The sequence below is a fragment of the Rhinolophus sinicus genome, linkage group LG10, assembly GCF_036562045.2.
Source record: "Rhinolophus sinicus isolate RSC01 linkage group LG10, ASM3656204v1, whole genome shotgun sequence".
In the NCBI taxonomy this organism is placed as follows: Eukaryota; Metazoa; Chordata; class Mammalia; order Chiroptera; family Rhinolophidae; genus Rhinolophus; species Rhinolophus sinicus.
This window is the reverse complement of record NC_133759.1, coordinates 108,100,706-108,113,670: the sequence shown is the minus strand read 5'-3', so window position 1 is coordinate 108,113,670 and position 12,965 is coordinate 108,100,706. Positions and strand designations below refer to the sequence as shown.

The window sequence follows — 12,965 nt, the reverse complement described above, 5'->3', positions numbered from 1 at the left end:
AGGACACAAATCAGCTAAGCTTTCTGCCAGTATGTAACACGGATTCCCTTTCCTCCAGTTTTCAGGAACATGTTCCCCTGTTCTTCTGGGCCCTTCCCAGCACCTCTGATGTCTGCATTTCTAACAGTCCGTGCATGGTGACTTAAGATGTAAGTATTCTCTAAGACAATTTTGGTTTTGCCTGGAATGTTCCTCACTTATATCTGAGCCCTCAATGGAGGAATTTCTAATGTCCACATTTCTACTAACAGTCTGTTCAAGGCAATGTTGTTTTTTTTTTTCCCATGCTTCTTGAAATTCTTGCTGGTTCAACCCATTGCCTAATTCCAAACTCACTTCCACATTTTCAGGTATTTGTCACAGCAGCACTCCACTTCTGTTACCAAGATCTGTGTTAGTTTCCTATTGTTGCTGTGACAAAATGCCACACATTTATTAGCTTACTATAAGACAAATTTATTATTTTATAGTTCTGCAGGTCAGAAGTCTAGCACGGGTCTCATCAGACTAAAATCAAGGTGTTGGCAGGCTGCATTACCTACTGGAGGCTCTAGGAGAGAATCTGTTTACTGCACATTGGGCTGCCGGCAGAATTCAGTTCTCTGAAGCTGTAGGACTAAGGTCCCCATTTTCTTGGTGGCTGGGAAACGGAAGGTTGTTCCCTATTTCTAGAGCCTGTCACATCCCTTGGCTCATGGCCTTTTCCCTCCATTTCCAAAGCCAGAATGGAAGGCTGAATCCTTCTCATGTCTCTCTGACTCTGTCCATCATTCTATCTCCATCTGACCAGAGAAAGGCTCTCTCTCTCTGCTTTTTACTTTTTTATTTATATTTATTAGTATTTATTTATTTATTATCAGGGAAAGGGAACAGGACTTTATTGGGGAACAGTGTGTACTTCTGGGACTTTTCCAAGTCAAGTTGTTGTCCTTTCAATCTTAGTTGTGGAGGGTGCAGCTCAGCTCCAGGTCCAGTTGCCGTTGCTAGTTGCAGGGGGTGCAGCCGACCATCCCTTGTGGGAGTCGAACCGGCAACCTTGTGGTTGAGAGGAAGCACTCCAACCACCTGAGCCATCTGGCCACCCAGGAGCTGAGCGGCAGCTCACTGACTTCATTCTAGTTGCAGAGGGTGCAACTCACTGGCCCATGTGGGAATTGAATCTGCAGCCCCGCTGCCCAGAGCTCATGCTCTAACCAACTGAGCCACCTGTCCGCCCCTCTCTCTGCTTTTAAGGAGTCATATGATTAGATTGGGTTTACCTGGAAAATTCAGGTTAATCCCATCTCAAGGTCATAACTTTAACCACACCTGGAAAGTCCCTTTTGCCATATAAAATAACATGTTCACAGGTTCCAGAGATTAGGGTGTGGACATTGTAGGGGGGCATTATTCTGCCTACCAACCCTGTGGTAAAGAACACAGTCAGGAAGCCATGTACCCACCTTTCAAATCCCTGTTATGCCACTTACTACCTGCGTGACCATGGGTAAGTTACTTGGGTTCTCTGCCTCAGTTGTGTCATTTATAAAATGAGGATACCAGTACCTACCTGAGGTGCAGACCTGGAGATTGTTAACTAACCCTAACAGCCATTTCCCACTTCATTGAAAACCTGCTCTTTACCGTTCAAGTTTAAGCTGGACATAAAAGCACCAGGTAGAGACTACATATGGTGTCAGTGTTGGAGCCAGGTTGTGGCTATGTGACCCAGTCTAGATCAATAGAGTATGAGCAGAAGTGATACTTTATGTAATTTCTGCTTCACTTACAAATTAAAGAAAGCTGCCTGCCTGGCAACTTGTCTCTCTTTCTCCTTACCTGTGGGGTGGAGTGTAAATGTGGCTGCAACCCAGTCACTACCAAGCAGATGAGAACCACACCTTAGGGAATAGTGAGGCAATGAGCTGGAGGAACCCGGGCCTCTCAGTGAGCTCACGGGACAGATCGGCCCCACCTGTCTGATAAGGCTGGACTTTTGTATGAGACAAAAATAGACTTTTGCACTATTTTCATCAATGAATTTAATAAATTAATAAAGTGTTCAGCCATAAAGGGAGTGCTACACACTAATGGTGCTCACTGACTGCACTAATTTGCATTTTGGAGGTTGTACACCTAGTTCAAGTCTCAGGCCACCCGTATCCTATAGGAAATACGGATAGAAGAAACACGAGTGCAATCTAACCTAACTAACGGTGTTACCTGCTCATTCATTTACATAGTAGGGAGAAGAGGCGCCAACACAGAATTCAATGTTACATTTGACCCTGGGAGTAGTGCTCTGATGCAGCAGAAGTGAGAAACAGAGGCTCAGGGATTAGGTCACTCCCTTGAGATGACTTGAGACTACAGCAGGAGCTTGAGAACTTCTCCCCACAATACTCACTCCCCTCTGTGCCCAGAAGGCAGGCTAACGTGTAAGTGTGTGTGTGAGTGTGAGAGTGTGTGCGTGCGCGCGCTAGCTAAGAATCAGTCAGTAAGTCCCATGAATTATGTTACTCACATAGATGTTCGGTACTTGATGTCATCTTTTTCAGCCAGCTGTTCACAAGTGAGGCCACTGTGCTCTTTCCAGAGTCCCTGACACTTCCTACAGGTTTCCTGGGGATAAAGCAGACACACAAAGACAGTTCCTGGTGAGTAGACACCATGCAAGTTTCTGTTCAACAACAGGGAATGCGAAACAAGCTTCACTTGTCTCAAATTCTTTCACAGGATATTTCTCCCTTTTAGCAGGCAGATTTCTAAAGACATCTCTCAATAGAAAAGGAAGAATTATTAGAAGCGGAAAGTTCTCTCTCCTTAGATCAAAAGGATGTACTGTTCCCATCACCCAATCAATATAAGGCTTTCTATGATGCCTGGAGATACCTGGGGGGGAAAACCACCCCCAGAAGCCAGATTTATGTGATTTGGGGTTTTTAAGACTAAAATAGTGCAAGCTGCCTGAGGGCAGGGTCTGTTGGGGTCTTATTAATTTCTGCAATCCCTACGCCCAGTGTTCCAGTGTTGATGTGGCACAGAGAAGTACTCTTGTTGAACTGAATTAAAGAATGGTCTAGATTAGGATTACTAGGGGTCCTTAAGAGAGACAGTCCCTCGGGCGCCCCTCACTTGTAAACCTGGACTCATTCTCCACAGCTTAACTTCATTTACAAACACAAATTTAAAAAATTATTACTTTTTATTCCAGGGTCCTTCAGTTTATAAAATATTTTACCATGTGCCAGAAACTATCTCACATCAAATATAAGAATTAAAAAATAATCCAATTTAATTTCCACAAACGGAAATTACAACCCTAATAAGTACAGTAAAGGAAGATGTCAGCTTTAACTAGGGACCCTATCTGGTCTGGGGGGACAGTGAAGGCATGAGGAAGTGGAGCCTGAGACCCAAAAGATGAGTCCAAGAGAGAAAGGAGAAGAGCATTGCAGACAGGGGCTCAGTATGAGATTGGCAGGCAAAGCTCGGCAAATTTGGTTCCTGTAGCTGGACCGCAGACAGTGAAAAGAGGTCTGCGAGGCCCACAGGGAACTTGGAGGGTGTGATGATCAGTGTGACTTTTATCCGAAGGCGTCAAAAGGTGTCACACATGGAAATAACATGATCAGGTTTGTGATTTTAAAAGATCATTCGGTGAAGACACAAAAGACAGTTGACTGACTTGAGAGAAATGGAGGAAACAGAACTGGCAGACGTGGTGATGGACTGGCTCTGGGAAGGCGGTGAGGGAGGTGTCAAGGATGACGCCTTGGTTTCTGACTTGTGCAACCCAAGGTAACAGCAACACGAATGGAGCCTGGACCAGCAGAAAAGGCCTGGGATGGGGAGAGGGAGGGCAGGCAGTAAGATCTGGGCGGTGATGACACAGGGGGACCTGTGGGACAACAGGAGAGATGCCAGGCAGGCAGCTGGTGTAAATGTTTAGCAGCCGGGAGGGGCTGGGCTAGAGGTCACCTGGAGACTGATTAGATTATACCTTCCCATCAGTTCTAGAAACCTTTCCTATCACCATACTCTCCACTTATTATTGAACATTTCCTAACACATACTGCTAAGATGACTCTAGCAAGGCACAGAATACCACGTACAGTACAGATGCTACTATTTCTCCATAGTAAAGGTGGTGGAAGGAGGATATAGTGATATATAAAATCAACCTCACAGAATACCCAAGAAATTGGTAGTACTGATTGTCCTGAGTGGCTGGAAGGCAAAGGTGAGACTTTCTGATGTAGGCCTTTTGTATCTTATACAATATGTATGTCCTATCTAAGTGAAAAATAAATAAAATTGAGAGGGGGGGAGGGAGAGGGAGAGGGAGAGGGAGAGGGAGAGGGAGAGGGAGAGAGAGAGAGAGAGGACTACTCAGGGAGCTGAGAACCTGAACAACCCTTTGGTGGATGTTATAAAAAGGCTTCAGTCAATGGAAGGAGGTGGGATGGGTGTAGAGATGAGCTGATCGCAGATTCTGTATGATGTTCTTTGGTCCACTAACTACATCCCTGTCAGTAAACAGAGTCATCTGAAACCAGACTTAATCTCTGTCTTACCTGTAAAATGTCACTTAAGCAGCAGAAAATGGATGATGCTAAATCAGTAGTGACTTAATTATTACATACCAAAATGCAAAGCAGCATAAAACCCGTTTTTAAAAGACCTTGTGCCTGACTGTTCTGGGAAACTGGAGGATAAACAACAGCTGGAGAGTAGATGAGCTGTTATCTGGATCCTAACCTTCAAAAACAATACTACCGGAGCCACTCAGCAGGAGTAACGGCTTGAAAACAATGCAAGGCAGCTGGGCAGTGCTTTGTGGTATTGCTGTGACCCAGTTATTAATTCATGGGACCTTCTTCACAAGGGAGGAACCAGTTTTCCGGGTGAGGCCCAGGTCCGTGACAGCAAGATGACCTGGCCAAGTGGAGTCAGCTGTGAGGACGCACTGTGAAGCCACTGCTCACTGCCAAAATCACAGTGCTTCTCTTGTTGGTCCATGTGTGGCTTTTCAGCCATCCTACTTCTCATTAAAGGGCCCAGGGATCCCAGAGAATAAAACTGAAATGTCTTTTGAAGAGACTAGCTAGCTAGACATTGAAACCCACAATTAAAATAAGGCAAGCAAATGGCAGGCTGGTTAAATATAACATTTGGAGCTTTCCCTTTAAAACGCACCCTCTCTTTTAAATAGTGTATATTTGACTAAATTGTAATTCTCTCCTCTCAAGCACAGCTAGGCTTTGTTCCTAGACTCAACATAATGCTTAAACAACATTAGGGGAAAGCAATGTTCTTGAACGTTTCTAACGTGAAGATAATGACTTTCTTCAAGGGCAGGGTCATGAGAAAGCTCCAAGGACCATGGGGAAGGTGGAGTATACCTGAACACGTAACTTCAGCACACGAGGGCCACACATGTCATGGTGTCACATCTAATCGGAGACCACGCTCTCCATCGCCCGCGCTATCGTCAGATCAGGAGGAAACAGCTGAATTCAGCACCATCCTGAACACAACAGAGGAGGCAGCTCCTTCCTTCCGAATGGAACATGCACACTCCCTAGGGAGCAGCTCCTCAGGACATCAGAGAGATCTCTCCTTAAGTTTTATGCTACCCTTCAGTCCTCAAGAGGCATCAAGGTTTTTGAATATATATTAAGGTCTTAACTTGGCTACATAAGGAAAACATTCCACCGCCTCTCTTCATCCATTTTCTGCTGCTTAAGTACCATTTTATGGCTAAGCCGAGATTAAGTGTGGTGTCAGTTGACCGTAGGGAGCTGACATTTCTTCATATAAGTAGGTTCCTCAAAGACCAGCAGACACTGTCCCAGTCACCACCTCGGCTACACACAGCAGGGATTCCTGCTGCTGGCAACAAACCTGAGAGAAGATGAGACCAAGGGTCCAAGCCACCAGACTCTGCCCTCCCTGCTCAGCGTGCCTCCAGGCTCCCTGCGCACCCTGCATCTTATCTGTCTGACTTCCAGCCTTGGCTCCGAAGTGGAACACAGCAGAAACTGTTCACTTATTTTTGAGTGGTTCCTCCAGTGAGACTTCTAGACTCACACTCCAGGGAAGAGAAATCGCTGACCTAGATGGGGGCACAAGGCCGCGGCCAGTCCAAATCTAATCTCTGCAATTCCAGGCCCAAATGACATATGGATGCCAGCCAAGTCCAAAAGACACCAATTTTAAGACAGGAAACAGATGCTGAAACCCTAGAAAATCAGTAAAGCTCGGCAGAGTCAACACTCAGGCAGAATTGAGTGGGCTTTCCTTCCTTTCTTTAAGGGAATCATGAACTTCTATTTTTCCTGGGGCGAAGATGCAGTCTCCTGAGGAAGTCAGATATTGGAGCAAATCAAGTAGAGCACAGTGGAGTTAAGTGTAATCGTGCACGTGCGGGGACATGAGACAGCAAAGAAGAGGGGGTGGGTAAGCCAGACAAGGATTCTTTGCGGTGGCGGCATCTTCACGGGACTGAATAAAACAAGTATCATAAGTGACAAGAACACCCAGGCAACCAGTAGAGGACTCCTCCCACCTGAGTCAACAACTCTTTGTGAAGTACCCTTCCCAGCTCAACCGCCATTAAAGCCAAGTACCTAAAACACAGAACCAGACCCTCGATCAAACATTTCAACAATGAAACATATTCGACATGTTAGTATTTTAATGAGCATTAAAGGTCTTCAGATCATTCAATAAAATTATTTTAAAGTATGATTTACTTCATCCCACCCTTTTAAGTTTTCTGTAATTTCTGTTACGTATTGCAGTGTATGTTGCAGTAGCGCAAACACACAATTTACAAACACACACACACACACACACACATATAGGGAGAGGGGGTGCATTCTGATCGAAACAATTTTTCTGACACAGTGAACAATCAGAGCTGTGCATCCATTGCTCTGGAGACTGAATGTTACAACAGGGCAGCAGGCTGTCCCGGGCCTGCATTTGCGAATGCTTTGAATGCTTTGATGGATTGAAGCGGCTGACACTGAGGCAGGAAGACAGTTAAGCAGCAACTGGAAGAGTCCACGAAAGAGATGAGGGTGAGAGAAAAGCTTAGAGTGATTTCTGGGTGCCTGACTTGGGACACCAGCTGGGCTGGTGGAAACATGAACTTGGATCACGTAATGCAGGAGGAGGAGCAGGTTTCAGTGAGGGTGGGAGGAGAGGTGAGAACATAAGTTTAATTTTAGACCAGAGTACTTATTCATTCTCAGTATTTGCCGAATTTCCGTCATCCATCAAATGCTGTATGAGATGTTGGGGATACAGCAATAAGCAAGTCAGACTCAGTTTCTACTTCCTTGGGGCTTATGTTCTAGTAAAGAAAACAGATATAGAACAAACAACATTCAACGACAACCGTGATAGGAACATTTCAGAGGAAAAGCACCAGGCACTGTAAGCGTAAAACAGCGGAGTTCAATTAGCCAGGATCAGGAAAGCCTTTCTGAGGATGAGACATTGAAGCTGAGCCGCGAAGGGTGAGCAGTTAGCAGGTATGGGGGAAGGGTGCTCTGGGAAGAGGATGTGTGACGGCTTTGGCAAGGGGGAGGGCCTGTCTCATTCCAGGAGCGCAGAGGAAGTTGGTGTGGCTGGAGCCCAAGGAGGGGGCGGGGCTGAGCGTGGAACGTGGTCAAGCCTGCCTGCAGGCGCTCACTGGAGGGAGGCGTTTGGAAAGCCAGGCCAGGTGGGTGAAGTGCAAAGATCTGATTTACATTTTCAAAAGATCATTCCGGCTGCCGAAGGTGGAGGGCTGGCTAGCTAGGTTGTAGGACCTTGTAGCAAGCCCCTCACTAAACTACACCCAAGTAATAACTTCTAGGGGAACAAGCCCTAGAGTCTGGATTCTATTCTTGGCCAGACTTCCTCCATAGCCCTCCATAAACTCCTTCCTGAACCAAGCTGTGCCAACACGGAGGCTGGCAGGGCCAAGGCCGACCTGTGACTGGGGAAACGGCAACACGCCTGTCTTCTCTTGCGAGGAATAGGAGGCCCACTTTTCCCGTATAGTTTCAGAAAGGGACTTCATTATTCTAAAGAGTAGGTTGTTTTCCAGCTTTGGCTCTTTAGGTGAGCTTTCCCGCTGGAAGGTTGTCTGTGTGGTAGGGCGCTTCTTGAGCTCACACAGCCCTCCGACTACCCGGCAGACACATCTTATCCATTCTCCTCAGCAACTACACTAGGTGAGTACTGGACCATTAGCCCCATATTTTTTTTTTTTTTTTTAAGAGAAAAGAAAGGCTCAGAGAGGCAAATTAACTTGTTTAAGGTCACAGAGCTATGGACTCAAGTTTGCTTGATTCCAAATCCACTTGTTATTTCTATTGTATTCTCACTGCTTGCCAGCATGGTGTTTGCTAGTAAGAACAGGTCATTGTTTACTAGAAAACCCAAGGGCACGAGGGTATGAGACAAGCCCTGAGATTACAATGGGCATCTTGTGTAAGGAGACCACAGATGAAAGCTCAGCGAGGCTGCGGAGAAGCCAGCGCCAGGGTAGCGAGAGCGTGGGTGCCCAGCTGCAGCTGTGCAGGATGCCAGCCCCAGGCTTCCTGGAGAGCTGAGAATGACCCAGGAAGAGGCAAGGTGGACGAGGCTTTCTCAATGGTAACGCTAGGAACCTGCTAATCACCACGCAATCTCAGACTGGCCCGAGTGAGGAAGGAGCTGTTCCTGCCACCTCTAGCCAGCTGCACGGATGTCTGGCAGGGCACAGAAGGAAGCGAGTTTTTAGATTCCTATTAAACGTACAGCTAGACAAGCTCAACGTGAGGATTCCACACCAGTACCAAGTATCAGTTACTGGGTCCTTTCCTCAACCAGCGCTTGGGCCTTTACTTATAAATACTTGCCACTCACTTCTCTAAAGGTGGCCAGGACTGTGCTATGTGAAGACTTGCTAATGACAATGCCTGACATCATCACCATCACCAACACTGCTCTGGGTCCCAGTTCTGTTCTGAGTGACACTGGTCACGGGGACGATTCGGGCGCTGAAAGGAACAACGGCACTCTCACTTTGGCTCCCTCACCCCCTTCAACAAATACCTCCGGAGAGCATGCCACACAGTCAGCCTCTGTTCTCAGAAAGGCTCAGTGAACAGATGAAGTTCCTGCCCTCTGGGCGAGTGGGCTGGGCTGCACCAATACACAGGAACATCTATGCCATCAGAAGACAATGAGCACTGAGCACTCCTGGAACTGAAGCACGAGTGGGGTGGGGAGGGGTGGGAGTACAGGCCTGGTGTGCAGGGTACCTGCCTGCTAGAGGTGGAAGCAGGACAGGGCAGTGGGGGTGGCGGGAGCCCAAAGAAGCAGCTCCCCCGAGGGTGTCATTACTGCATCCAGGGCCAGCATCCTGGCCTCCTGCCAGTGCCACACGCCGGTCACCCTCAACCGCACAACGCTACGCCTAGATGTCCTTTCTCTTCTGGCCATGCCTACCCATCAGTTCTCATTCCAGTACCGGGGCTCTGGGACTCCCAAATGACTTGGGCAAAGCTGTCACTCTTTCCCGGATTCCTGGAACTCTTGGCTCCCACTGCATTACAGCACTTACAACACTGCCTTAATTATCTGACTGTCACATCTCCAAGGACTCCTTGCAGGCAAAGACTATGCCCTACTGACCACTACGGACAGGCTGGGAATGGAGGGCTCACTTCACCTACTCCAAAAAAGTTATCTTTAAGTGCCGATTTTGTGCCATGTGGGGATGCAACGGTGAATAAGCTGCAAATTCCTGATCGCAAGGAGCTTCCAATCTACCACTCCAGCCTCGGTTTCCTTTGGATTTCTAGGGCCTTGCACTAGGTCTGACCCACACAAGGAGCTGAGTGTATGAAAAATTAGAGACAAAGGTGCCAGGACAAAGTGTGCTTGCTCCCTTCCAAGCAGAAAAGGCCCCACTACTCCTGGAACTTTGCATTTTACACGGGGTGAAAAGGCACATGAGACAGCTCTGGGCAACATTCCTGAGGAAAAGACTTCTTTGGGGAAGATTCCATACTGTTCTTATTTTTTGATGGTCATATACTTACGGGCTTTTACCTTGTTTCCCTGAAAATAAGACCTAGCCAGACAGTCAGCTCTAATGCGTCTTTTAGAGCAAAAATTAATATAAGACCCGATCTTATTTTACTATAAGACCGAGTATAATATAATATAATATAATATAATATAATATAATATAAGGTAATACAATACCGGATATAATATAACACCAGGTCTTATATTAATTTTTGCTCCAAAAGACACATTAGAGCTGATTATCCGGGCAAGTCTTATTTTCGGGGAAACACGGTAAAAAATGTATGCACTGGATGTTCACGCTACCATTTCTATGCACAGAAGCAGACTCTGAAAAGAGACTTCTCTGTCTTACACCTGCAGATTAGAAAGAAGCCCAGCACTCCTTTCCTTTAGATCCACCAACAGTAGGTGACAAACTGGAATAGGTGTTTCACCGGTTTCTGTGCTAATGCTGCCCCCTAGGGACAGAAAGTTAGAACATCGAGACAAACCGAGAAAGATAACATCTCACTGCATGAGAACCAGGAAGCCACAGTTGCCTGCTTTTACTACTGTCTACCGGGACCAGGACTTCTAAAGAAAGTGGAGGTAAGTGCTTCCTGGAATACATATAAGTTCTACTTACCTTTATCAGAACGACCACAAACAAAAACCAGTCCCCTTATAGTAGTTATCCAAATACTGATGACTGAGTGCCCATTTAACAGCATCACTGGGACGATATTAGCAACACCAGGAGGGCAATGCCAGGACGTGGACATTTATGTACTAAGGAGAAGAATCCAGGAAGGAAGAATGTTAGTGCTGGGGTGCAGAGAGGGGAATTGTTCACAAAGAGTGTGTGGCAGGAGAAGGCCTCTTCGAGAAGGTGTACTGAAGCAAAGACTTAAGAAAATTGAGGAAGTGAGCCTGGGGGAAGGAACTCCAGGCTGAGTAAGGAACAGCAAGGAGTGAGCTGGAAGGCCAGTAAGAGCTGAATGGAGGGCGGGGTATCTGGGGCCTGTGAGGTCTCAATGAGAACTTTGGCACGTACCCAGAGTACACAGAGGTAAAAGAGGATTTGAGTGAGGTAAAGTTCCAGTGCACTCCTATCTGCACCCCTTTTCATGGAGAGCTCTCCCGCCTGAGTCACACCTCTGCCAGGACCCTGGGCCTTTCCAGCCACTGTGTTATACTCAGGGCCTTGAAAGGGCAGGAGGGCAGAGGCTGTGACTAAGCCCCATCCAAAGTGGTTTGCTCACAGTACACACTCAATACAACAAGTTTGTGGAAGCAAAGTTAATTACAGCGATGATTTTTAAACCATGAATTGCAACCCACTGGTGGGATGTGAAATTATTTACATAAATAATGACCGGTGTTTTTTGTTTATTTTTTTTTAACTAGAACAGAAAAGAAGATATGAAAGTGCATTCCACATGTCAGTTACTTATTTTATAAAACTACTGCTTTGGTTATACATATATGCATATATTCATGTACATATTGGGTTTATAATAAAATATATTCTTACTATAGAGTCACAGTCAAAACAGTTTGAAAGCCATTAAGTTAGGATTCATTCATTCATTAAAAAAAACCCCAAAAAGTTACTTCAAAGGATCAGAGAGACTCTTTCTCATAACAGGAACTCCCAGGATGACTGTGAGCAATTGGAAAACGGCCTCGTGTCCAGTTTACCACGGACAGAATGCCCGCAGCGAGCAACGCTGCATGAGAATCAGACAGAGCGACAGCCTTTATGGGGCTCAGCAGCAAAGCAACGATTAGGAAGTGGTGCATCTAATAATAGACCATTTCAAACTGTCAAAAATAAACACTGCTTGAACTTGGGCAGAAACAAGCCCAAGCAGCCCAAGCCAGCTCTTCCCTGCACCACTCCCAGGAAGAGAGGCTCCAGATTTCGGGAAAACCAAAAAGTGCACCTCCCACTCGGGACAGCATCTATATTCTCATGGTGTTAGCCTACAGGGCAGGGACGTTGGGGGAGGCAGACAATAAAGGCCCCTTGGAGCCCAGAACTTGGAGAGAAGTCACCCCCCCCCCCCAGTGTTAACATGAGAAACCCGGTATTTTCCTGGGGAGACAGACCAGTATGGAAGGGGCAAAACTGCAAATACAACGGGAAGTATGACCAAGGAGGCGAGTACTGCAGCCTAAGGCAAGCGCCAACCAATCTGAGGCAAAGAAAGAGGTGACCTGAGTTATGTGAGGTTAGGAAAAGGGGAAATCAAGAAGCCGTCATCTTTACATCACACACTCTAAGGGAGAGGGAACTGCACAGGCCGTGAGATGACTGGACCTCTTCCCTTGCCTTAGGCTCCCTCTCAGATGTGCCGCTGGAGACAGACAGCAAGTGCTGGAGGGTCAGCCTGAGTATCTACGCGACAGCTCCATCTGTGACTAAACTAGCATTCTGATTTCTCTCTCAATCTCATGTGGATTTGGTTTGGGCCAGCATGAAAAAATCCAGCTTCTGAATCAGTAGTGTCTTCTCTCTGGTGAAGTCTTGTAAAATTCGACACAGAATTTCACCCATTGTGTAGTTCCCGAGTGACAGGAACCCAAACTCTGCTAGTGTTGGGCTTCCTGGAACCAAGAGCGATACAAGTAACTGGCTTAACTTTGAGCCCCATTCAACCACTAGATAATACTCAGACAATTCTTGGCTCAAATTTTGTTAATTACTGATGGGTTAGAACTGCAACATTCATGTAATATAAGATCATAAGCTTCCTGGAGCCACAAATTTCAGCTCTAACTTACAAAATGGAACTCCGAGATGGGCAACCCATTGCAATCCATCTAAATACTATCATCCCAGTATTGTTGGGTTTCCTCAGGTATCTATGCCTGGCAGGCGTGAAAGGACACAGCCTCCATATAACTGTTAAAATTGGTTGTTA

At 46.4% G+C, this 12,965-nt stretch overlaps 1 protein-coding gene and 1 long non-coding RNA gene across 4 annotated transcripts in view; one reads left to right on the top strand and one right to left on the bottom strand.

The window, feature by feature from the left end:
* Positions 1–12,965, bottom strand: part of RNF216 (ring finger protein 216) — a 116,242-nt gene that overhangs the window by 22,611 nt on the left and 80,666 nt on the right. For all 3 annotated transcript variants that reach the window (XM_019753628.2, XM_019753630.2, XM_019753629.2), the window contains exon 14: positions 2,504–2,601. In XM_019753628.2, the coding sequence (XP_019609187.2) occupies positions 2,504–2,601 (98 nt within the window). The remainder of the gene's footprint in view (positions 1–2,503; positions 2,602–12,965) is intronic.
* LOC141567319 (uncharacterized) lies at positions 10,422–12,540 on the top strand. Its single transcript, XR_012489905.1, has 2 exons — positions 10,422–10,647; positions 11,687–12,540. It is a non-coding gene; the product is annotated as an uncharacterized LOC141567319 (long non-coding RNA).